Source organism: Lycium barbarum, chromosome 9, assembly GCF_019175385.1.
Source record: "Lycium barbarum isolate Lr01 chromosome 9, ASM1917538v2, whole genome shotgun sequence".
NCBI lineage: Eukaryota > Viridiplantae > Streptophyta > Magnoliopsida > Solanales > Solanaceae > Lycium > Lycium barbarum.
In genome coordinates this window covers 14352606-14380273 of record NC_083345.1, presented here as the reverse complement: position 1 = coordinate 14380273, position 27668 = coordinate 14352606, and the positions used below count along the sequence as shown (strand labels likewise).

Here is a 27668-nt window from a genome sequence, read left to right as displayed (position 1 = left end):
AAGTAGGACAGAACATAGAACCTAAGAGTATTCAATCTTGTAACTTACTTTCTCCCTTAATATTAATAAAAGTGCCCGGCCGTTCCCGTGAACTAGGATCACATGATCCGAACCACGTTAATTTATCGCTTCCACGCTAACAAAAAGGAAAGAATTTCTCTCTTTCTTTCTCTTGTATTCAGCACAAATTAATGTGCTTTTGCTGATACGAATCATAATTATTGATCAGGTAATCCTAACATGGTTATGGCACTTGCCTGAGATAAGGCAACTAGTTAGATGCAAGAAAAGTGACAATAGAGGTTAGTCGATTTTATGCTTCTGTCATATCACTATTTTATATAAAGGGATGCAGTTTCGTATTTGTACCACAGGATAGTGATTTCATATCACTTCACTATGTCATATAAAGGGAAGCAATTTCATATTTGTACCACAAGATAGTGATTTGGAAACACGTATCCGCTGTGTTTTACTCACAAGTCACAATAACAAGTCATCTGAGAGTATATTAAAAGAAAATGGAATCCACATTTTGTTTTACCAAATTATGATCCACAGGGAACACAAGACAAACGGGAAATTCTGATGTATGTGAATAGATGAGCCAACATACCCTAGTCCCTAACATTTAGGATATATGGTGCAGAAATTTGTCTTTATAGTATAGGGCGAGGCACCTTCATATTCTCTAATCTCCTTGCAAACAGATTCTTTTTTCTTTTTTTTTGGCTAAAAAGTAGCATGAGCTATCTATCCTATCTTCATCTATCGGAAATGCGGTACATTGGAGGATCGAACTGAGCTATATTTGAGTAAAACAGGGCACAATCAGGCAAGTATGGTATATTTGTCTTTCTAGGTCGTTAGACAGGTGCGTCTCACACGGACTTGAGATAAAAATAAAGCTGGCTCCATAACTCTGCTTTCAAAAGTAACAGAATAGAGGCATATCCACTAAATAGGAATGAGGAACTGGACAAAGCTAGAAAAGGTACATGTTACTTGATATTTTTAGCAAGACCGTTTGAGAAGACAACCTAATTAACCATAGTGGCTGCACGGTCTTAAGAAACAAGCTCAAACATTTCTTTGACTATAACTGACTAGTATTATACATCGCTAGAGCAAACATTCAACCAGAAGTGTGTTTGTTGCTTACAAGTCTCGAGGCAATCCCAACACAACAAAAAGACTCGGTAAAGCATAACACATAGATATTAGCCTTTAAGGGGAAGGTAAACCAACTATTCCTATGGATTCCAGTTTAGGAAATTAAGATTGTTGTTGACTCCTTTCATTCATCCTGGCAGCTACAGTCACAGAAGCAGCGACTCCCCCAGGAGTGGTGGACATGTCTTGTCTGTTGCGTATCTCCGCCCCCACCACTCCTTCCGCATCCTGCCTCGTCGCTGGCTTATCCGCTGGCAACACCGTAGTAGCACTCTGTATGCATGCAAGTCGTCATAATATGAAAGCACCATATAAGCCGTCATAAAAAATTTAGCCTAGGCAATACGCGGGTAAATATCTTTAGCCTTGGGCAGAGTAATATACACCAAATATACAAAGGCAAGTTCAAACAATCTATTATTTTTAGCCTTAGGCAGAGTAATATACACCAAATATACAAAGGCAAGTTCAAACAATCTATTATGACGGCAAGATGTTTAAATCCCTAAAACGGAAGTAACAAAGTTAAATAACGTACATTCGGTAAAAAAAAAAGCTGGGAGTATTTAATTACTTACCGACAAGACATCTCCGAGCTTAATTTTGTCCTCATCTCTCATCATAGTTTCATTATAGGCCGCAGCCGACTGAGCAGTGGCTGTGACCCCGCCAGGAGTGATAACATTACTGCCTGTTGCTCGTATTTCAGCTGCTTGGATTGCTGCTGCATCGCACTGATCCACTGGCTTGGCCGGTATTGTTTTTGCAGTCGCTTCAAGAGCTTGTCCTATCGTGATCGCTCTGGCACCTCCACCACCACCTCCTTGTTGCCGTCCTCCACCACCGCCATCGCCTCCAGTTACCCCTTGTTGCTGTCCTGTGGCAACAGCACCACCTTGAGTCGCCCCTCCTGTTGGTTGGATGTATTGTCCAACTACCTGTATATCAACACCAGTAGATAAATCTGGTCAAGTAATTAGAAACAGCAATTAATTTCTTTCGTTGGCCTTCGTGGCACCAAACGAGGACGGCGATAACCATAAGAATAAAATAACAAGTTTAAGTTTGATGTGTGTTGACGGGGGATCAAAAATAATTACCCAATTGGATCAGTTAATAATCATCAATAGTAATGTAGCTACCTAAAACAAATGACAAAAAGTAACCTGCTATGCTATGACATGTTACGGTACATAACTTAAATTTCATAACATTTTGGTGTTGTTATAATTTCATTTTGGTTTAAAAGGTTTTAAATATATTCACCCTTATTTGCGCATTCCGAAAAAGTCTTCTCTAAATTAGAATTTCCTATGCGTACTTTTGCTATTTCTTTAATGAAATTTGATATGTACAAAATACTATATCGTATTACTATATACTTCCATACTAGATATGCACTTAGTTATAAACTTACCAAAATGCAAATTCAATTAAAGGTAATTTAGACTAAATCCTTCTTGGACCAGGGGAAGTATTTAATAGTAGAGCATTAATCATATGAATATTTGTCTAGATTATCCTTCTCTCTTCCTTGATTAATTAATAATTTTATGCTTTCTTGGAGTAATAATTAAAGATTGATTTTCTAAAATGACAAGAATACTTCGGATCAAAACTTTAACTACTGATTTATTGCTAAAAAGACAGATAAAATCATGTAACACGTTCTGTAATTTCTTGCTAACTCCATGTTGTGCAAGATTATAGTATAGACATATAGCATAGTGTTCCATATAAAATTTTAGAAACGGAATAGCACCCAATATATTGAGATGAAATTAGTTACCACTAGTAATAAGTATTACAACGTTACCTGCCCAGCAACTGATTCAGTGATGATATTAGCTCCAGGAACTGCCGTCCCAGTAACAGTAACACCCTCTCGAGCTGCAACATCAGTAACATCACCAGGCTGAACTAGACCAGCACTCACGTTAAGATTAGCTGCTGATTGCATGGTAGCTGCTGGACCGCCTTTTTGTGTTTTCCCGAGCACGGCGGTTTCAGCGCTCTGCATCATGGCTGCATCTTCTGGCTTAACTGCCTTTTCTCCAAGCTCATCTGAGACACCTGCAAAAACATCACCATATTTGATTGGGTCCTGATCACCCTGTCCCTGTTGCCTTCTTGGTTGTTCTTGACTCATTTTTTTAAAGTTATTGGCTAAAACGTACACTGAGAATTAAGGGATTCACTTAGAAATCTAAAAGCTGCGCGGTATGGCTGAGGAAGAAGAAAGGATATAAGTATGAAACAAGATGGAGGTATTGTTTGGATTGAGACGAGGGATTTTGGGACAATTGGCTATTGAAAAAATGTGGTGGCGTTAAAGTTATAGATGTGGCAGCTAAAGAGCCTAGGGCACTTGCATGTCAAACTTCACTTTTCTCATGGCATAGTGTGATTATCCACTGCTTGTGTTCTCTTATATCAGTCACATAAAGTTCACAGCAAACCAATTGCTAATGTTAATATCAACAACGTAACTTTGGTTTTGCTTGTGGTTAGCGTTACCATTACTTGTTTTAACCCCTTATAACCTTATTGGTTGGAAGATATTCGAAACTTTCTACTTGATAGTAAGTTTATTGTACCGTTTGCACAATACAACAAGAATAACGTGACACTAATAAAACGTAGCTGGCACATTGTCAACTTGTAACCTTTTCAGTATCACCACCACATAAAATAGGAAATCTATTAATGGCGGCCGTGGAGCAGAGTTTTTACGATGTACTTATGCTTAAATTAATAAACAAATTCTCTGTTAGTACTTTCTTTTTGATCTACTATCTAAAAAGAAACATTATTTTTTATACTTAATACATCTGTATGACGTGGGATTTTTCGCTTTCGTAGTATAATTTTTTTCTCAAAACCGCAAAACAATTTTTTTCTATTATATTGAGATGAGAAAAAAAGTACATTATTATATTTTTCTTGTAGTTATTGAATAGCTAATTAATTTCCTATTTTTTAAATTCAATTTGCTTCAAAAATTAATCAAATAATTGACTTTCACGAAGCGAAAAAACGCCACATAAATTGAAGCTGAAAAATTAACTATTTAATTTTAACATTTAGGTACGTATTTTAAAAATTTCAATGAAAACGCCATATATTTTTAATTCAAATTTATAGAACACAAAATTTCTTGCTTGCTTTAATTTCATATTTAGTGAATTAAATTTTGTATTCAATCAAACTAACACGCAGAAATAGGAGAAATACAACAATGTTACGAGCGGTGAAACTATGAGAGTTTCGGTCATGTGAGGCTGTAACTGAAAGTCCAGCAGCGTTGTCTTTGGAAATTTCTTAAAGCTCACGGCTTCGACCTTACTATAGTACTGTAGAATGTATTTGAACTTCTACCGAAAGAAATAGGTTTTAACTTTGTTTAGGTACAGTGTATTCTTATGAGGCAACTATCATTTTTTGATAGTATATGTTGCATGTAATTTTTTATTTTTTTTTGGTAAGCTTTTAATTTCATTTTGAATGTATCGAATAACTATGTTGATGAATTTAGAGATGGTAACTACAATGAATTACTTTTATCTAGTCTAGGCTTTATGATGAACTTCTTAGGCTACTTCTAAATTAGTGGTGTCATGTCTTGTACATCGAAAGTGAAAGCTGGGTGCAATAGTACTGCAACTTGCCAAAAAGACGATCCATTTCGGATTGGAGATATATACATATATTTACGCAGCTGACGGAGCTAACATAATTTAACAAAGTAGGAAACTTTTACACAGCCTAACAACTAATTACAAAGGGCAAAAACAATAGGAAGAACAACGTCTGGCTAACTTTACATAGTGATATTAATATTATACATATATGAGCCTAGCTCAATTAAGAACTTTTTTCATTCAGCCTTGCAGCAGCAGCCACAGACGCAGCTACTCCACCAGGATAAGTTGTGAGCAGAGGCGGATCCAGGATTTAAACTCTATGGGTTCAAACTTAAGATTTTTAGCATTGAACTCATTATATTTTTAAAGTTAGGGGTTCATATCTACTATTTATTACAATTTCAGTAATTTTTTACACACAAATTTATGCTCCGCGTCGAAAGTTTGGGGTTCAATTGAACCCCAATATACAATGCTACATACGCCTCTGGTTGTGAGGCTCGGATTATTCCGAAGCTCTGCTTCCATAACCCCTTCTGCGTCTTGCCTCGTCGCTGCCTTATCAGCCGGTAATTTAGCCTTGGCACCCTATATATAATTAAATCACAACAAAAACATCAATTATCACTCAAATCTTTCACCAACTACACGTTAATCACAAAGAAGTTTTATAATTAACTAGTTGATTAAAGTTGGTTATGTGAGTCGATCATCCTTATTCTGTTCGATCTTATAACTATCATCAGTATTTAGAGAATTTCATAATTATTGGGAACAATTTTTGTTTTTGGTTGAATGTCAACTTACAATTATATCCTTAAATATGAGGATAAGTAGGGCAGAGTATACTTATCACACACTTAAAATTAAGACAAAATCTCGAAAGAGGTAACAGCAGACTAGTGGTACAACCATTTGTTCTACACAATCAAGTTAAAATATACAGTATTCTCCCTATCTTTCAATTTGTGTCTGGCTTCTCATTTTAGTCGGTTTTCATTTTGAAAAGAATGTCACTTCCTATAATAATTTCCAATTCCAAAACCTCACATGTATATTTAAAATCACAACATTCAAAAGGAAATTTCAGTTCCAAAATCTCACATGTATATTTAAAATCACAACATTCAAAAAGAAAATGTTTAATTGCCCCCCAAAAAATCTCTAATTCCAAAATCAAATACTCTCTCTGTTTTAATTTATGTGAACCTATTTCCTTTTTAATTCGTGCCAAAATGAATGACCTTTTTCCTAATTTGGAAAGAAATTCACTTTATGAAATGATTTACAGTTACACAAATATTCAAGACTTATTTTGAACCGCAAGTTTCAAAAGTCTTCACTCTTTCTTAAATATCGTGTCCAGTCAAATGAGTTCATATAAACTGAAACGGAGGGAGTATGTTAAAGATCACGAAATTCAAGTGACATTTTGGTACCAATATTTGTATCTATAGTTTATGATTTATGACTATAAGAATCGACACTTCCCTTTTTTTCTTGAAGTCGTGACTAGTCGAACTACGGCCACCTTTATTGAAAGGAAGTGAGTACTTGATAATGAAAGTTTAACAATGACAGCATATATAAACGTAAAATCCATCTTAAAATGGAAGGCAAAAGTGTGCAAGAGTCTTACAGTCAAGACATCATTAAGTTTGATTTTATCCACATCCTGAGCCAACACCTCATTAGCTGAGGCTGCTGACTGAGCTGTGGCCGCTAATCCTCCGGGGATAGTAACGCTAGTACCGGTGGCTCTGACTTCAGCCGCTTGTATCGCTCTGCTCCACCGGTTTCTCCCCTGCTGTGTGGGCTGTTGCTGCCAGAGCTTCTCCTATTGTTATGGGCGCTTCCTCCACATCTATTCCTCCTACTGCTGCTGCTATTACTGGAACAGGCTCAATATATTGCCCCAATATCTGCAATAATCTAAAATACATGAGTACCTATTTTAGGTTTATCATATACAAACTGCTTAATATATTTTGTTTTCAGGCAAAAACGGGTTTCGGGAATATCAATTAATTTTTTATTTATTTTATAGGCTTTAAAGACAAGTGGGTTGTATCCGATCCTTGAAAGTCCAAGGAGTGCGTTTGATTTGTAAAGCTATGGACTCGGTAATACAGTAATAATGGAAATCAATATTATTCCAAGCAATATTGTGTTCTTGAGCTTGGGATTGAGAGAGAAAAATAGAAGCATATCGAGACTGCCAGATGTGAAGAGTTGATGAAAGTGGAGGACAGCTAAACTCCCCAGTTACTCCTTCAGCCCCCTCCCCAACAAACTTAATAATAAGGGACAAGGAAGGTGGCAATATTTCAATTTTCAGAGTGACAAACATTTTCAGCAGGTCATGTCTCCGAAATTATGATCAAATCAACCATTTGGCCACAGATAAGATTCCAAATATTTGAAATATAATTTGAAGATTACATGTTATGTTTATCAAATTTTAAATACTTTGTTTATCAAATTTGCTCATTATTTCAATTAGTTTAAAACATAAAATAGAACTTGAATTTTGAAAAATAGGTTGTAAGAGTTTTTAGACTTTTTTCCGTCTGTATTTCATGTTCAAACACCATTTCAACCTCCAAATACGCTTTTCGGTTACAACTTCAAATCCAACAATCTTTTTCAAATCTCAACCAGGCTTATGCTCAACCGCCTATTAAAGATTGTAGTAACTTGACATTAACTATATTTGGTGAATAGTTTACTTGATAGCGTTTGATTTAAGTGCTAAACTAAACTTCTACACATACTAAAAAGATCCTTAGAACTTATGGTCCAATATAAACAAAGCATCACATTTTTATAATCATAAAAAATATCCTTAGATCATATATAAACTAATCATAACATTTTCATAATCATAAGAACGTATCATTAAGAATAAAATGAGCAAGTTAATATCAAAGATTTATATACCTGTCCAGCAACTGATTCTGTAATTATACGTCTACCAGGTACTTTGGTTTCAGCTACAGTAACACCTTCATCACTAGCAACCTGAGTGGTAGCCTCATGACTAACAAGCCCAATTCTTTCGTTTTTGGTAGCAGCAGCCTGCATGACAGAAGCTGGACCATTTTTTTGGGTTTGCCCAAACACCATGGTTTCAGCACTCTGCATCATGGCTGCATCTTGTGGTGCAATTGGCTGATCAGCTAGTTCCCCTGTTACGTTAAAAACGTTTCCGTATTTTATGGGCTCTTGCTGGCGTTCTGTTTCAGGCCTTTGAGGTTGTCCTTGACTCATCTTTCTTTTTTTTCTTTTTTTTTTTTTCTGATGTTTTGCAGTTTGGTGATATGTATGTGTCACGACCCAACCCCGTAGGCCGTGACTAGTGTTCGTACTGGACACCCAAACGTACCCAATAACCCAAACCATCATACTAGTAGAATATGTCAATATAAAAGTTAATTGGCGTTACTAGATATCGCAGACGAACGGATATAGCACGTGGAAACCGATAAGGCCATCACAGATCATAACAACCCAAAAACATATACAGAACCCACACAAGTATGTCTACAGACCTCTACAGAACATAACAGAATCATAAGACAGGACAGGGCCCCGTCGTACCCCTGAATAATGTACATATATACGATAGCAGAAGACTGTGCCAAAATATGGGCTCCGGATAAAGGAGCGCTCCAAGATAGCAGAGTAAGATCCTAAACGGGCGGATCAGCAAACCTGTCGTCTGTACCTGCGCGGCATGAAAACGCAGCCCCCGAAGAAAGGGGGTCAGTACGAAATATGTACTGAATATGTAAAGCCTGAATCACAGAAACAGAGTCATAACCGGAAACAGAACGAACAGAAAAGGGATGCAAAATCCAGAATACCATATGCATATTTTCAAATCATAAAAAGTGTGTACATATGTCATATCGTATCCGGCCCCCGCCAAGGGACTCGGCAGACAAAACGTGGTCACCCTCCCGACATTGGTGCCACAACAAATAAGGATCAGAATAGGGGATAACCCCGTAGCATAGCATATCATATCAGATGGCCATATCAGATCATATCATATCATATCAGAATAGTGTACATGGCACAACATACTCCACAACCCATGTACATGTATACCTGCCCCCTCACATCGAGGCACGGCGAATAATGCAGTGGAAGTCGCTTGAGAACATATCCTGGCCCGGGCTCAGTGAAGGAAACGTTGAGGCATCCACGAATGGAGTAGTGAGAAACTAATGCAAAATAAAATATAGCACATTTACGGAGACTCAGTAGCATAATTCAGATGACAAACCATATGACAGAAGCGGAGCAGTAATCATAGTGTATGCATTTCGGATATCCCAATAGCATATGTCAAAATAAGCTTTTTGTAATCATTTTCATGTTTCAAAATACATTATGGGGCTTATCAAAATAATTCAAACGAATGTCATATATTTCCAGAGACTCAATAAGACCTATCGGATGACAAATCGAAATAATGAAATCGGACAGAATCATAGTGAGTGTATTTCGGATGTCATAATGGATTACAGAAGCATAATCTTTCTAAGTTCGTTTCCAAGTTCCGAAACAGTTTTACAAGACTTAATGGAATATTTAAAACAAGTTTTATTTAGTAATTACAAGCGTAGTTAAAAATATTTCTTTAAAAAAACGCTCGAAGACAAGTCATAACCACTAAAAGGGTAAAATCGGAAATAGTGGGCCCACCTTGGGACAAACGAAGCGGTGGGCTCAAATTACGTATTTTAAGCTTATAAAGTCACCTACGGAGGTTCTGGGGACATTCCATAATTTTCTAAACAATTTGCGGAAGTTTGCACAATTCTTTCAATAAAGCATACTTATAGGGTTCAATTCCATTGAATGAAAAAGGGGTATTTTCAAATGCGGATTCCGATGAGCAGAATACTTTCCGAGGCTCAAATCCGATCCTAGTACACCTAGGACATGCCAAAAGAAGAATCGGGATAACTTTACATACCTTGTATGCTCTTTACGCCTTTCCAAATTCAATTCCCGTTTCGCCCAAAATCTGTAATTGGTCACATTTACCAATTCTCAATTTCTAATCTTTAAGTATTCAATCTTTATTCATAATTGCCTACAGAAATTTGGGCAGCATCTCCCCTATACATATAGCATCCCCGAGAATTTAACTCGGCCAAAACAATCAACAACAACCCACCAACAACACCACCAACAACAACAATCACTATAAAACACAATATAACATAGTTAGTCATCTTTCCAACATAATGTCATAACCTTCATTCCAACTTTGTATTTTCAAATCAATATCGACATTCTCGTATTCATTACTAATCAAGATCATTACAACATAATTCGGAAGCATTTCATATCATTTCCACAAAATATTCACAAGATATACAAAATGTACAAATTTTTCACCAAAACCATAATCCATCCAAAATTTCTAATCTTCAACATACATATTCATAACATGTTTCCATCTTCCAATTTCATCAACCATAATCATAATTTACATCTTAACAACTTCATTTTCATAATTACATAAATCGATCATAAAATCACAAAACTTCTCATAACCACTTAACAACCAATCTTTCATGCCAATATGGACTATTATCCTTCCAAATTCACCAACTAACATAATAATTCACATTTAGAACTCCACTTCATAATTACATAAAAACTTCATTAAAATCACATAATTTCCTATAACTATTTCCAATAATTTTCCATGCCAACTTGAACCATTTTCTTCCATTTCCAATATAAGGTCCACCACAACTACAACTAGAATACAACATAAAATTCAACTCCTCTTATTTATACAACCTTACATACACATGCACACATCCAAACCCACTTTGTAAACTTTCTTATTTCCATAATTTCTACTCATTTCCATATATTACAACATAAACCAACCTTCAAAACATAGTAAGGAGGGATATATTCTTACCTTTTCTCTTCAACTTCTTCACTTAACCCAAGTGTGAGATTGATGGAACAAGTGCTCTTTCTTCCAAAATAATTACACCAAGTTGTAAAGGACCCTTGAATTAGTAAGAATACCACAAGAAAACAATTTTTGGGAGAAGATTTCAAAGAGCTAAAATTCCATGGTCATGGCCGAAAGTTGGGGTGGTCTTTATGTTCTACAAGTTTCTTGATTTTTTTCCACAAGTTAAAGATGACTTAGTCATCTTTTAATACTACAAATTAGACCCCCCATGGGCTTGGGCCATCATACTATGGCCGGCCACCCTCACTTGGGCCTCAATGTTTCTTATTTTTTTTTGGGCCTAACCCGGTTGGTCCCGAGTTGGGCCTAGCCCACTGACCTTTCGACCTTAAAACGTTCATATCTCGGTGTACCGACGTCACCTGGGAACCCACAACCTATGGATGGAAAGCTAATTCCATTATCTACAACTTCTATTTCTTGGTATTTTTCTAAATTCCAAATTTATAATACCGTTTTTGCCCCCCAAAGTCAGGTCACCCGAAAACGTTTCCTTAAAAATATTCGTTTTGAGGACTTCCACTTTGATTTGGCCCAAGGGTCCTTCTTGAGTTGTGTTTAACTTCACATATGTGATTCATATAATTTGTCACATGTCCCAAAAAAATCTTGACGTGTGAGCCCCACCTCAACTTACAATTAATTCGACGTTCAAAAATACGGGATGTAACAGTATGTATGCTTTACAATATTTTTTCATGCTAAAGGGGTGCAAATATTTCGATTATTTTCTTCTAGAAAAGTTGTTTTGTGTTGGCGATGCTCGAGTAAGTCGAGGGCTGACACGTTGCAACTATGTGCAAACGTGGCGGACTTGTAAGCAGGAACGATGACTCAGATATGTAACTTTGAATGTTCTTGAATAGTCAAGATAACTTACTGGGAAGTCACTTGTTGAGTACCAAACTAGAGTATGAGAATGTTATGTCGCTAACAAATCGAGTTTAGTTTCGATTATTCGGATTATTAGTAGTCTTCATTAGCAACTGGATATTAAAAAATCATATTAATTAGTATAATCAGATTACAACTTTAAACCAGGCCTTGACTGTTAGTTCACGTAATTAATTTTGCTGTATGAGCAAGTCTGATAATTCTTTTTATCTTAAATCAAGTAAAATGATTAACAAAAAAGAATATAATTAAGCTGATGTCATTCATCTACTTTTGCTCTTTTTTATGCTCTAGCCATTTAGGGGGCAGCATTCAGGCTGCTTCACCTATCAGCACGATACTTGTATTGCCTCCCCACAAGCCAGTTTTTAGTAGTTTAGACTACTTCCATTTCGGTCGCCGCTATTACGGGAATCGATTTTGCTTTCTTTTCCTCTAGCTACTAAGATGTTTCAGTTCGTCAAGTTATCTCTTGTCTGCCCATGGATTCAGCAGTTCGAAAGGTTGTCCTATTCGAAAATCTCCGGATCTATGCTTATTTTCAACTCCCTGAAGCATTTCGTCGATTACTATGTCCTTCCTCGTCTCTGGGTGCCTAGGTATCCACCGTAAGCCTTTCTTCATTTGAACCTCGCCCTTCACTTTTAAGGCTATGCCATCCTAAGGTGCTGCTAAATGGATGGATCTTATCAACGTCCATGAATGATAAATCATAGATCGAACACCGAATAGGAAAAATTGAGTGCTATCATAAAGCTTTGTATCTGCTAAGTACACGAGTTGGAAATAAGACTCGGACTCTTTAATTAATGGGAGCGCGAGGGAAGCAAACATTGCTTCACTTTTATCTGTTTTTTTTTTTTTTTTGTTAATTTTATGAATTAAGTTAATATCGTGCAAGCCGATAACCCAATCAGATAGCAAACTGATGACATACACTATACATGAATCAGTGATCTTCCGAGAAAGCTATGCAGCTTGCTTCAGATTTGTCAATCTTTGTTACATAACTTGAAATAGATAAATCAGCTATAAAAACTATTTTTGACGATCAAGTAATAGCATTAGTTTAGTTCATCATTTCAATACTTCTTATATGACTCCGGATGTTACAGCTTATCATACAAGTTATATACTATGAACTTACAGCATCCGACAGAAAAGCGAGAGCAGAATTCAATTTTTCAGCTTCCTTCAAATGTCTTAACAATCACTGCTAATATCTATCAGTTTCTTGTTGCTATTACCACTAATCCACTGGTATTGTATTATTGAGAGATCAATCTACATACATACATTCCTTACGCTATCAATTTGGAGTCTTTTGGCACCGGCTACAATTCAGAGTACAAGGTTCCTGGAGGCAATTGCAAGGAGAAAACATCAGTAAACAACAGAAAAATATTTTCATACCAATAGGCAATTTTACGTAAGGTCATAATCCGAGCTAATGTTTCCTAAGGCCTGTGGGTTCATAGTACTCTAAAACTTATGGCTACAAATTACGCGGGACCAAGTATTTGGTCACTGTTCAGGAGAGAGGAGCCGCACTGCTTACCTCCAAACCATTCCCTGCAGATTAAGAACCATATGTTATTGAATTGAAACTCCGATTACATGTAATGTACAAATTTCAACAACCCACAAAAAAAAAAAAAAAAAAAAAAAAAAAAAAAAAAAAAAAAAAAACTTTTGACCAGGAAATTCGTTCGGGGCAAACTCTTTTTTTTTTTTTTGGTAAAGTAATAAAATTTCATTAGTAAAGCATCAAGAAGATGCAAGGTTACAGATAGGTGAAAAGCTGCTTCAAACAGAAACATGAAGCAGACTCAGCAAAAACTTGTAGAAAAGCAATCTAAAGATAGTCCATCTCTACCGAACTAGAGAAAGGGAGCTAACAAAATCTAGAAAGTTACCCACACTGTTTACAGGAGCAAAAAAATGCCAACTATAAAGACTAGCTAAACACCTAGACTTTAGGGAGCAAATAGGAGTTGAGATTCCTTCAAAGCATCTACTGTTTCTCTCCTTCCATAGGTTCCAAAGCCAATGAAACTTGGGGATAATGGGCCCGCCTCTACCCTTCTCCACTTAAATAACCTGCTTAGTTCACGACAAGACTCGAACCTGCGACCTAAGTCACAAGTCCCGCAAACCTTTGCCACTTCAACTTCAAAAAATTTACTACCTAATATCAAGTGCTTAACTGTGAAGAATTTGATATACTAGGATAGACATCAGTTTAAGAGATTCAAAGGAGTATAAAGAGTTTCATGTTTTGCTTTCTTCTCTGAGGTTGAGTAGATAGTCATCCAATTTTATAAACTTAAAGACATTATTAGCTCGGAAGCAATGTGATATCAGCTTATGAATAAAAGGAGAATCTCACCATCTGGATCAAAGAAAAAGACTTGTTTGGTCTTGCCATCTGGTTGAGTCCTCTCGTGAACTTCAATTCCTTTCTCCTACATGGCAAAGTTAGAGAAAAGCAGTGATGAGCAGATAAATTAGCAAATGCATCCAATCTTGGAAAATACATATCAAGTTTGATTTTTGATATTTACCCTTATAGACTTTCATTACTAATCAAGTTCTGGAACATAGACACTGGTCTACGTCTCTACGGCTCATGCTCACGTTTACAATATGGAAATCAAAACCAGCTATAACGATGTCAATTTTGTATGCCTTTAATCTTGGCAAATCCACATCAAGTTTGGTTTTTGATATTGATCCTTACAAACTTCAGTACTAAAGAAGTTCTTGAACATTAAACACTGGCCTATGATTCATGCTCACGTTAACATTATCTAAAACAAATACAGCTATAGCTCTGCAAATGGAGAATTAGCTATTAGCCCGTCACATTATTTTATCTAGCTCTTAACACACCGCCTGTAATATCAATCAAACTTCCAATTATTTCACTTCAGCTGACATTGAAAAAGAAACAAATGCATTTCTTTTAAATATCCACAACAAATAAAACAAGAAAAAATTGATGCGGTTGTAGGTGGAACAGCTCCAATCCCCTTGATAAACCTCAAAGAGACAACAATTAATCAACATTTCTTCCTATATGACCCTTCACATATCTCATTCAAAGAAACCTCATTTTCACAATTTTATTCTCCAATTCCCATTACAAGAATTAACGTCATTTAAAGGGTAAAAGAAAAAAAGGAATAAAAAGATACCAAAAATCATCAAATTAAGGATGATACCAGCACTCTGACATCACATTTGACATAATCAATCAGGGAATAGGATAATACTATACTCCCTCCGTCCCACTTAATATGAGGGTTGACTTATAAATCCTTCAGGTATTTTATAATATTTGAAAACTACATATAAAGTATTATAATAATTCACGAAAAGAGTTGAAAAAAAAAGCGATTTGACTCACCAAATACGTCAAACCTCATATAAATTGGGACGGAGAAGTACTCAATAATCCAATACCTAAAACTAACTTCTTATGTTAATCACAAACAATTAATTAGGGGGGAAATAGAGAATTAATTAAACCTTGAGGGTCTGAACAAATGAATCGAAATTGGAGACGGAGAAGCAAACAGGGTGACCTCTGGGCAGATTCTTCGGGTCACCATGTTATAGTAAATTAAGCCCAAAAGTAGCCTTGGTTGGGTCCACGGTGCATGTTTTGGTAAATATTAAGTATATTTTTTGTGTATCTATTTCGTAAGAATAAATCTTATTTTAAAAAAATCGCAGCTTATTCAAAATAAAATTACGCATTAAAAAATAACACACTTAAATCTAAACACTAAAAATAAAAAACTTTAAGCTAATGACAATAAGTCTTCAAATAAAAATGAACTTCGAGCACTTTTCAACCACTAAAACGACCTTGGTGTATTGAGTCTACCTTATTAATCACACAAAAATTAGTAGGGCTCTATATAAAATATTGAAGTTTGGGAATCTCGAAGCATGATTAATCTATGCCCAAAGTACGGAAAAAAAAGGCACCCAGAATAACGCAGTAAAATACTGTGTTACTGGACTTAACTGAGTTGTTACAATTAAGTTCAATAACCCAGTATTTTACTGCGTTAATGGTACTTTGGTACTAGTTTTTTTTTAGGGCGAGGGGTAGTATTTTGGTTCACTGTGTTTTTTTTTTTTTTTGGGAGTCACTTTGATTCCGGACTCGTGTTGGAGAGGATTCTCAAACATGGATATTTATGGGAACCAAAATGACTCAATAAAAGGCACATTGAACCAAAATACCCCAGAAAAAAAAGAGGTACAAAAGTACCTTTAACGCAGTATTTTACTGCGTTAAAGGTTATTCCCTCTCTTCTTTAGCGTAGTAAAATATTGCGCTATAAGACCTATTTGTTTTGGTTAAACTCTCTTTCTTTTACATTTTCATACTTTTTTACGTACTTTAGCCATATATTAATCATGCTTCGAGACTCCGGAACTTCAATATTTTATATAGAACCTTACTTATTTTTGTGCAATTAATAAGGTAGGCTCAATACATCAAAAATACACAAAACTTTGGGTTGTCATTTTAGTAGTTGAAAAGCGCTCGAAGTCCATTTTTGTTTGAAAACTTGTTGTCATTAGCTTTACGTTATTTATGTTTTAGGGTTTCGTGTTATTTTTAAGTTAATGCGTAATTTTATTTCGAATATGTCACGATTTTTTTTATTATCAATTTAGAATGTGACACTATAAACTATAATAAAGACTAAGATCATATTTATAAATATAAATAGATACGTAAAAAATATATAATATTTACTTAAACTGTACAACACTGTTGTATATACACTATCGAGGATGGGTCTCACATGTGATATGCCTAAGACTATCCTTAGGTCTAAGGCTCGTATCATTCCCACCGCCCTCGCCTTCGTCTCCATCCCTTTTTTTCCTCTTAATAAGAGGGGGCTCTAAGCCATGATCATCCCTCGCCTTTGCGCCCTTCTGCATAACGTGATTCTTCTTGGGATCTAGTTCAGTTGGTACACTCAGAATCTCAAGCTGATCTGGGTCTAGAAACAAGACCTCATCCTCGTCGGGAGATGCAACCGCAGGCGCCGAAGGATGAACCTGAAAAATATATAAAAATTAGTAGCATTTCTTATTTGTATTGAATACACTAACATTTGTTGACTAATCAAACTTTTGTATCGACGAGCGCCTGAGTAGGCTCCTGACAATATTTAAGGCCAAATACATAAACAACCCCTTGAACTTATCCAAATATTCCATCCATGCACCTAAACTAAAGCTATGACCATTTGAACACGTAAAGTCTATTCAAGGTGTGTTACTTAGACACTTTTTATCAGACAATTAGCAAACTAAAATGCGTGCAATTCAAACGCAATAAGGTGATAAAAAAATCACCAACTAAACAATGCCATGTGGCTTTAAATAAAAATTAATAATTTTTGGCACCCCAAAACAGAAAATTCAGTTCACAGAATTCTTCATCTTCTTTACCCGCTATCATTAGACCCATTTGTGCACTTTCACTGTCACTGTCATTTCTCCATTCTCAACGGAAATAAATCCAATGAAGGTATAATAGAGCACCCTCCACTTGAACAATTTAAATGAGATAACTGAACAATTTTCCATCACTATTGAACTCAAAGATTTCATAATTTTCACACTTATAAAGCTCTTGATTGCTCATTTTATCAAAAGAGAAGATTGATGTTGTGGCTTATCATATCTTCAATTTAACCAGATGCTACTGGGTCCTCCTAATTATTTACTAAGAACATCCTAAATTAAAAGAATACTTTATTTTATGGGTTTTCTTGATGTTTTATGTGTGATGTTGAAGAGTGATGGCTGACTGTTGTTTTTTGGTCAAAAGTGATTGTGATTGTAGAGAAAGAGGAACGTTGGGTTGGGTTTTTTTCATGAATGAATATTGACTGGTTTTAGATGAATACAAGCCGAGATAATGATAGTCTGGTGGAGGCAGTGACAGAGCATTTATAGAGTGAAAGTGAAATAACGGGTAGGTGGTGGAGATGGAGAAGTCGTCGGAGTTAAGGGTGTGGTGTAGTATTTGTGCTCTTCTCTTTTCAATATTCACGCGCTTAAAACCTGAGTTGCTCACGCTTTATCCCACGTCTGTTAAAAATGTCTAAGTGACACAGTTTGAACAGAGTTTAGGTGTTCAAATGATCATAGCTTTAGTTTAGGTGCTAGATAAAATATTTGGACAAGTTCAAGGGGCTATCTATGTATTTGGCCAATATTTAATTAAAAGTTACCAAAATGTTAACATAAAAACCTCAAAGCTATGTTTTAAAATAAAAACCTCAAAGTTATGTTTACGTCAATTGATTTTGTCAATTCATACAAAAGTATTTTAAAAGTGTATTATAATTTTAATGACTTTAAATTCTTAGCACTTCTATTCTTTAAAGCGTGGTCTTTAATTTGAATAATTTATAAATGACAAATTTCATAACATTCAAATTAAAATTACATTGTACAATTTTAATTATTTAAAAAAAAATAGTTTTTACACGTAGGACACACTATAACCCGCTGCGAGCCAGATTTGGCCTTGAGGTGATTGGACCGGTCGAGCCCAAAAGTTGTGGTCCATTAACAAATCCGGGATCGAGATCGATTGGGCTACTTTTTTGGGATCGTTCGAGCTATTTTTTTTTTGTTGGATCGAGATTTGCCTTGAGGTGATTGGATCGGTCGAGCCCAAAAGGCTAATTTATTCTTAACATTAAAACAAGTTCAACAATCCGAATTATTGAGAGGAAAAAAGGATTAAGAAAACAAGTAAGATGGAACATGAAAACACACTAAAAGAAAAATAAACCAAAAACTGTTAACAATAATGTGTTCGAAGCTTAAACCTTCATCCTCTATTATTATTTTTTTGTCTGTTAGAAGCTTCTTGACTCTTCTCGAATCTTCTAGGTTTAACTATGTCATTTTCTCTATAATTTATCAGCTGCTTATGTTACAATCTTCTAGATGTCTTCCCCCTTGTTCCTCAGATCATCTATTTGTCTATATGTATACCACCAGCAAAACCAAAGGTAAACCTTCACAACTTTCCCCCTTCTCCTAGGTTTAACCTATACTATCCTAGGTTTCTTGCTCACGTGAATGGTAAACCAATGGGGAACTTGAACGAACTAGAGAAAAAGCTGATCAACTGTTTTTAGAATAGATATAGATATCAAAAAGTACACCTGCAAACTGATCAAACAGATTTATTCATCAAATTCATAAATATAAGCAACATGAGGAAATATTATAGCTTTAAATATTATCATATTTCACTTTCTCCTTTTTTTTCTAATTTGAATTTTGAGATCTCTAGATAATTTTTAGATATGCTCCTTGTTGGAAAAGGAAGCTCCGATTAAGCGATTTATACTCCATCCGTTTCAATTCATGTGAATCTATTTCCTTTGAAGAATTTTGAAGCAGAGTTGGAGGTAATCAGTCAACGTCAACCCACATTTTTTGGATAATACCCATTTGGGGTATGATGGTTAGTTTTGGTCTACAAAAATTTCATCTCTGTTCACTTTACAATGAGAGACTAGTTTTAAATTTTATTTATGCTATTTTACAGGTACCCAAACTAAAAATGGATGAAAATAAACCTCAACCTATTCAACCAGCTAAAGCTACACATAAAGAACAACATAAACAGGTAAAAGAAACTCTCCTAAAGATTATGAAGGATGTTGTCAAGGTCTGGGCAAAAAAGGTTTGTATATCAAAGCTTAATCACAGCTTCCTGACTGATTATGTGAGTGTTAATGCTTGTGTATGAGAAAATGAGTGAAGATTCTAATTGACTAGCTAAAAAAATAATTCTTTGATATGAGTTTAAATGATATATAGTGGTCTGGTGAAGGGTTTGTGTAGTTTTTTGTTTCTTACAATAATTGTTGTGGTATGAATATAATGAAGTGAAAAAAATGTCTATATATTTATGTTTTTGATTCATGTCACTACTTTCCTATATAGTGTATCCGTTAATATAAATTTTATTTTGTCGATTAGTTTCAAAATGTCAAATTTGCCAGATTACAGCAAATTACCCGTGGAGAAAGTCATTGTTAATCGATCAAGCTTATCACGGTCTCAGGATCCGCATTAGTGTGAAGTTGATTTCTTCACGAAGCTCAAGGACGGCTCAATAAAATTAGTGTTTTAAAGCCTAATAAGAGACCGTAAACTAGTTATATCATTTTAACAAAGTTTTTAAACTCCATAGACCAGAGGCAGAGTTTGTGTGTCCATTTCGAGACTAAGATTCAAAGTGATCTGAAGTTGATAAAGAAAGAGTTCCGGCATCTTTCATCACCACCAACCACATATACATTAGGCGGGATGTAAGCGCTTTGGTACCTGAAGTTGGCACCAAACCCATGACTACAAATTTGCGAAATGCTGCATTAACTAATCTCCAAAATATCTTGACATCCATTATTGGAGAAAATATACCAAAGGATATCAACCATTTGTTTGGCTGCATTCAGAGTGATATGATGGTGCGACTAAAAATATAGTTTTACATCATGCCAGCTTAAATGGTCGTTCTTCTATGACAATGCCTTTGTATTTATATACTTTGTATGTCCACCATTATGAACACAACACTCCCCAATTTAGTGCTTTTGTTGATATAACTAATCAAATCTCGGGTTGCAATAATTGTTACAACAATTTAAGAACTTCCCTTCGAAATAGTATACCTTGGAAAAATTCCCTCAGTGATTCCGTTGCAAGTATGGGTCCTAAATTCAGAAATGCTAATTCTGACTGGATGGTGGAACCAATTGGCGTACTCCTTTTCATAAGGAGTTCCATGTTTCACCACTATAAACATGACAGTGATAAATCAATTAGTAGTATCGAGAATGACCTATAAGTCATGTTTCCTCTTTTTATGGCACACATTATGAAGAATATGATTTTAAGCGGTGAACATATATTCGGCTTCAACATTGGATCTAGACCTTATTAAGTATTGCGGCCTGCTTTTCCAGATTTGAATATGCTTGGAGGATGTGATTCACTAAGCTTACTTGGAGTGTGAGATTCACGAAGCTTACTTGGAGCTGAGATTTATTTCTTAAAAAAAGTGTGTTATTTCTTAAAAAAAAAGTGTGCTATGATTCCATTCACGAAGCTTACTTGGAGCTTACTTGCAGTTGGTTCTCTCTGGTCTGAATATTAACAAATATCCACCCAAATTTTGATGAATTGTTTATCATCTTGTCCATGTCTTGACTCTTGAAATGAATATATTTGACAAAAAAAAAAAAGAGACCATAGCCTTTTTTAATATATTTTTATATGTATATATAGACATGCAAGACAACTAGTGTCGCCATCTCTTTTATAACTTTTTATAGTTTAGTAGTAATACAAAACATAAATAAAAATATTATTATTTATGTGAGGAAGAGTTAATTCAAACTAATAAAACGTTAAAGTAATAAAACGTTAGTCATGTGTTACAATACATTACGTTGGATCTTGTCGTAAAAGCTTATTTACTAATGTGATGATTTGAGTATATTAATTCGAAGTTCTAAAATATTTTTATTGCTGAAAGGTGTGCGAGATTTCTTTCTTTCTCTATTAGTAAAGATATTATACTTTTTTTCCCCTACAAAATGTAATATTGTTCAAATAAAATAAAATCATAAAATTCACTATCTAAAATATTTTTGGGCCTCATAATTTTGGAGGCACAAAACAAAGACTTTGAGCAGCCCTTGACGGAGCTGGTAGCTCTTCTTTTATAATACGCCCTCCGTTTCAATTTATGTGAGCCGATTTGACCGGACACGAAGATTAAGAAAGAAGAGAAGACTTTTAAACTAATGGTGTTAAATGAGTCACATATATTTTGTGGCTATAAATCATTGCATAACGGTAAATTGTTTTCAAATGTAAAAAGAGGTCATTCTTTTTTGGCATGAACTAATAAGGAAATAGATTCACGTAAATTGAAACGGATGAAGTATGACTTAAGCTTTGAATTTTGAATACAAACCTTTTTTGCCCAGGCCTTGACAACATTCTTCATAGCCTCCTTCACAGCGTCTCCTATAATCTTTAGGAGAGTTTCTTTTACTTGTTTACGTTGTTCTTCGTGTGTAGCTTTAGCTGGTTGAATAGTTTGAGGTTTATCTTCATCTATTTTCGGTTTGGGTACCTGTAAAATTGCATAAATATAATTAAAAACTAGTCTCTCATTGTAAAGTGAATAGAGATGAAATTTTTGCAGACCAAAACTAACCATCACACCCCAAATGGGTATTATCCAAAAAATCATGGGTTGACGCTGCCTGATTACCTCCAACTCTGCTTCGAAATTCTTCAAAGTAAGCAGTAGTTCTTTTCTTTGATTCTCCAGTTCTTCCTTTCCTTCTCATTCAGCTTTTCATTTCGGATTGCCTTTGATGAATTCCTTACCCAAATCTGCACTGGAATCTACTATGTAAGGATAGATGGACTTAGAAAAACACGATGTGAGGATGGAGGTAGGAAAACACAACCACAGGAAAAGCAAGGATAACTAAACCCTCCCTTGGACTTTTTCTCTTTTTTTAATCATCAAATTCACTTTGTTTTTTATCCTCCTTCAACAAGAGGAAAAATCCAAAGGAGGGTTCAGTTATCCTTGCTTTTCTTGTGGTTGTTTTTTCCTACCTCCATCCTTACATCGTGTTTTTCTTAAAGTCCATCTACCCTTACATAGTAGATTCCGGTGCGGATGTCGGTGCGGATTTGGTGAGGAATTCATCAAATGCAATCTGAAACAAAAAGTTGAACAGGAAAGAAAGGAAGAACTGGAGAATCAAAGAAAAGAACTACTGCTTACTTTGAAGAATTTTGAAGCAGAGTTGGAGGTAATCAGGCAATGTCAACCCATGATTTTTTGGATAATCCCATTTGGGGTATATACGAAGGTTAACTTTCATCTGCAAAAATTTCATCTCTATTCACTTAAAATGAGAGACTAGTTTTTAATTATATTTGTGCTATTTTACAGGTACCCAAATCCAAACCGAAAATAGATGAAGACAAATCAGCTGGTGCTACTTCAACCCAATTTGACTTCCTAAAAGTGAGTTCATCCCCATATAGGTGGACTCATTTTAGGGGGCCAGATTGGTCCGGCCCCTCACAAAAATTTATCTATTAACAATTTATTACCTAAACTCTATTATTAACTTTTATTATAGTGAGGACGCTTTGTCTGATTGCCAATTGAGATTCTTTTATAAGGTATCGACGTAAGAAGATTAACATACAAAATAATATTATTACTACTAATACGATAAAATGAATTGAAGAGTCAGATAAAGAGTACTTAAGTCGTAGTCCATCCGTTTCAATTTACGTGAATCTATTTCTTTATTAGTCAGTGGCAAAAAAGAATGACCTCTTCGTGACAGACAAGATGATAAACAATTCATCAAAATTTGGGTGGATATTTGTTAATATACAGACCAGAGAGAACCAACTGCAAGTAAGCTTCGTGAATGAAATCATAACACACGTTTTTTTAAGAAATAACACACTTTTTTTAAGAAATAAATCTCAGCTCCAAGTAAGCTTCGTGAATCCCACACTCCAAGTAAGCTTAGTGAATCACATCCTCCAAGCATATTCAAATATATGTTCACCGCTTAAAATCATATTCTTCATAATGTGTGCCATAAAAAGAGGAAACATGACATATAGGTCATTCTCGATACTACTAATCGATTTATCACTGTCATGTTTATAGTAGTGAAACATGAAACTCCTATGAAAAGGAGTACACCAATTGGTTCCACCATCCAATCATAATTAACATTTCTGAACTTAGGACCCATACTTGCAACAGAATCACTGAGGAATTTGTCTAGGGTATACTATTTCGAAAGGAAGTTCTTAAATTATTATACCAATTATTGCAACCCGGGATTTGATTAGTTATATCAACAAAAGCACTAAATTGGGGAGTGTTGTGTTTATAATGGTGGACATATAAAGTATGTAAATACAAAGCCACTGCCATAGAAGAACGACCATTCAAGCTGGCATGATGTAAAACTATATTTTTAGTCGCACTAGTGTTTTCAATCATATCACTTTGGATGCAGCCAAACAAATGGTTGATATCCTTTGGTATATTTTCTCTAATAATGGATGTCAAGATATTTTGGAGATTAGTTAATGCAGTATTTCGCAAATTTGTAGTCATGGGTTTGGTGCCAACTTCAGGTACCAAAGCGCCTACATCCTGCCTGATGTATATGTGATTGGTGGTGATGAAAGACGCTGGATCTCTTTCTTTATCAACTTCAGATCACATAGAGATCACTTTGAATCTTGGTCTCGAAATGGACAAACAAACTCTGCCTCTGATCTTTGGAGTTTAAAAACTTTGTTAAAATAGTATAAGAACTAGGTTATAGTCTCTTCTTAGCCTTTATAACACTAATTTTATTAAGTCGTCCTTGAGCTTTGTGAAGAAATCAACTTCACACAAACGCGGATCCTGAGACCGCGATAAGCTTGACCGATTAACAATGACTTTCTCCACGGGTAATTTGATGTAGTCTTGCAAATTTGACATTTTGAAACGAATCGACAAAATAAAATTTATATTAACAGATACACTCTATAGGAATGTAGTGACATGAATCAAAAACATAAATATATAGACATTCTTTTCACTTTATTAGATTCACACTACAACAATTACTGTAAGAAACAAAAAAAAACTACACAAACCCTTCACCAGACCACTATATATCACTTAAACTCACGTCAAAGAATTATTTTTTTAGCTAGTCAGGTCAACTCTTCACTCACTTTCCCATACACAAGCATTAACACTCACATAGTCACTAAATCAACCCAAGCTTTCACCACATCACCCCAAGCTTTCACCACATCACTTTCTCATATTCTCAAACCAGTTATTCGACAGAAAAACACACTTAAAAAGAAGCTCTAAATTGTGTTTGGAAAAATTAGTGTGCTTTTGCTAATCCATATTATATTTTCACATGGTTTATTGATCAGGTTATCCTAAGATGGTTATAGAATTTGCTTGAGATAAGACAGTTAGATGTAAGAAAAGTGATAGTAGAGGTTAGTTAATGTTATGATTCCATCATATCTCTATTTTGTATATTATAGATACTAGTCTATAATAAAATGTAAAGAGATCATTGGTTGCAAGAACTAGTAGATCATTTCGATTGAAATAATATAAGTGTTTCTCTGTTTATGAATATACTAATAGAGCAATAGAGGTTCATGTAATGAAGTTACAAAAATAAGCTATACTTATGAGAGTTATCAAATTGAAACAGAAACTCGGAAAAGAAAAGTAGAGACAACAAAGGTCCCTTCCTAATTCCCAAGTGAAGGAAAAAGCTTTAGCCTTAACAGGTTAGCACTGAAAAAGAGATTCATGAAGGTTAAGGATTCATCTGAAAACAAACTAGGAGAATTTTTGTTCTAGATAACTAGGAAAGGAGATCTAAAAAGAGATGCAATTTCATATACGCACAATAACAAGTCATCCAAGAGCATAATAGAAGAACATGGAAACCCCATTTTAGTTTCAGAAATTTTGATTTTGTTTATGGTTAATGTTATCTTTACTTGTTTAATTAACCACTGTTTGGTTGGAAGATACTCGAAACTTGCTTCTTGAGTATGTTTAATTTTATACCGTCTGCACCCGACAACAAGAATAATCTGCGAAAGAGTGGTGGGGTTGGTGCAAAGGTTATAAAGTAATTATAACCAATGAGGGTATTATGTGGATATATTTTTTTTATTGATGTATTATTTATTAGATTAAGAATAATACTTGTTGCATATTGATAAGAAATGAAATTTAGGTCTTATTCAATCTTAAACACTAGCTTATGAGCACATTGCTCCATCCAACATTAATGTATGTATGACACTAACACTGGGAGTGGACATTCAAAACGTCAATTATATAAAATGAGGAGCCAACATCAAGTAAACATTTAATTGAAATGAATATAGCTATGATACTGTGAGAAGTGTTGAGTTCTTGTGAATTTTGATAATTAACATATGAAAATGACTTGTACGTAGCAACTAAAAGTGATTTTCTTTAAGTGAGAATTAATATTAGATTGATTTGTTCTTTAATTGACTAATGTGTTAATTTATTTTAATGGCTGGAACAACAACTGGAACACATGATGTGGATAAAAAATCTTAGAGTGAAATTATTAAGTTCGTATATTTTCTTGAAATAAGGATTGGTCTTGACTTGAATGACTTGTAACGGATGGCTGCATGTGGTAGTTTGAAAAAACGGTCTCAACCCATGTGGTAATTATATGAAAAAAAACTACCTCAACCCATAATAAGATAAAGTTGTTAGGTCAGTGATTGTTTGATCTTTATTCTTAACTAACTCTATATATTGCTTAACTCGTCATCTTGCAGAAAAACGTTCGGCACCATTCAATACAAATTAGAGAAAATATTGAAAACATTTAGAGAATAAATTGAAAAGCAAAAGAGTGCAGTTTTTAAAACTTGAAATGTGCCAGACGATCCAAACTATGACACTGTTACATTCCAGCTTTCCATGTCATTTTGTCCAGTCTTAGTTCTCTGTGGTAAAATTGTTTTTGAGTTTTAACTTATTTTGCTTAATCTAGAAGCATTGGTTAGGTATTTTGTTGCACCTCGGAAAATTTCCCGTTGGTACGCAAGTAAACGAACTAGTGATGTGTGCGAGGAGTGCGAGTGTATAATGTTTCATGAGCAATGTGCGTATATGGACGAGAATGATTAGAATGAAAAGTTGAGAAATGTGAAAAGTTGAAAGTTGGCAAAACTGCCCAGTGGTCGTAAAGTGCAAAATACGGACCGTAACATGGAATACGGTCCGTAAACTGGCAGTCGTAAATTGCCATGCAAGGTTTCAACTTTCTGCCCAGTTGAGAAGTGGTAAAATACGACCTGGTGGACGGACCGTAAAGTGATTTACGGCCCGTAAACCATGGTCGTAAATCACCATGCATGCAGCCAAAGTTTCTAGTTCTGCTTAAGGTTAAAGACGACCACGAGGGACGGTCCGTAAACTGGAATACGGACCGTAAACCTCCATGGACAACCACTGTATACCTCAGCACAGAATTTCAATTCATTAAATATGAGGACCAAGACTTGTTTATTTCATTTCTACATTACACCACTTCTCTCTAGAATCATCTCTCTACATTTATTTCATAAGTTTTCAAGGATTATAAGTCACCAACAACATAAACAAGTGAAGCAAGTGTAAGCAAGCCATTAAATACCATTCAAGTCAAGAAATGCAAATGGAGAAAAACTAGGGTTTTGCTCAAAGTGGAGTATTATTAACCAAAGTTTGTTCCTACAACTTCTAAGGTAAGATTCATGATTTTTACATGATGTTTAAGGTATTGAAGAGTTGAAATACATTGATTGTAGAAAATATGGTCAAGTAGGTCATGAATGATGAATAGTTTGAATTGAATCATGAATTTTGTTGTGTTGTGATATGAATGCATTATAAATGGTACTAAGATCATGAACTAGACACTTAGACGAATGGACGAAGTTGGATGTTATGACCATGAATATGGGTGAATTAGAGGCAAATTAAGGAATCTAAATAATGTGGATAACGTGAATGACTAATGGCCATTGTTATGATATCAATGAAGGTATATACACTAGCATTGGAAGGAAGCGTGCAAGTGTAGAATAGTCCGACGAAAAGGTATGTAAGGCTAACTCTTCTTTCATAAGGCATGGTTCCTTGGCCAAACTCTTGAGCCCTCTATATGAGTATGTCGTATTCAAATGATTAACACTCCGAGCTCATAAGCTCACGATCCTCGATATGTGCTACG

General features: G+C 35.1%; 2 protein-coding genes, 1 long non-coding RNA gene and 1 pseudogene across 3 annotated transcripts; all 4 read right to left on the bottom strand.

Moving 5' to 3' along the window:
• Positions 1-935: 935 nt before the first annotated feature.
• LOC132610553 (late embryogenesis abundant protein D-34-like) lies at positions 936-3461 on the bottom strand. Its single transcript, XM_060324871.1, has 3 exons — positions 2990-3461; positions 1752-2111; positions 936-1446 (listed from the first exon to the last, which is right to left on the bottom strand). Exons 1-3 carry the CDS (start codon positions 3320-3322, stop codon positions 1276-1278), a joined length of 864 nt encoding a protein of 287 aa, XP_060180854.1. The 5' UTR covers positions 3323-3461; the 3' UTR covers positions 936-1275.
• Positions 3462-4882: 1421 nt separating this feature from the next.
• Positions 4883-8140, bottom strand: LOC132610902 (late embryogenesis abundant protein D-34-like; annotated as a pseudogene).
• A 4950-nt stretch (positions 8141-13090) lies between these two features.
• LOC132611676 (uncharacterized) lies at positions 13091-15342 on the bottom strand (the record flags this gene model as incomplete). The annotated part of the gene is made up of 3 exons (XM_060326069.1): positions 13091-13299; positions 14117-14192; positions 15259-15342. Coding segments are annotated over 3 exons (201 nt in total), but the record flags the coding sequence as incomplete, so codon positions are not given.
• A 1136-nt stretch (positions 15343-16478) lies between these two features.
• Positions 16479-17849, bottom strand: LOC132610395 (uncharacterized). Its single transcript, XR_009571137.1, has 2 exons — positions 17215-17849; positions 16479-16818 (listed from the first exon to the last, which is right to left on the bottom strand). It is a non-coding gene; the product is annotated as an uncharacterized LOC132610395 (long non-coding RNA).
• Between the last annotated feature and the right edge of the window lie 9819 nt (positions 17850-27668).

Coding starts and splice junctions, on each gene's coding strand:
- LOC132610553 (XM_060324871.1), bottom strand. CDS start 3,322: ATGAGTCAAGAACAACCAAGAAGGCAACAGGGACAGGGTGATCAGGAC. Junction 2,112..2,989: donor CTGAATCAGTTGCTGGGCAG/GTAACGTTGTAA, acceptor GTTGATATACAG/GTAGTTGGACAATACATCCA. Junction 1,447..1,751: donor AGCTCGGAGATGTCTTGTCG/GTAAGTAATTAA, acceptor GCATGCATACAG/AGTGCTACTACGGTGTTGCC.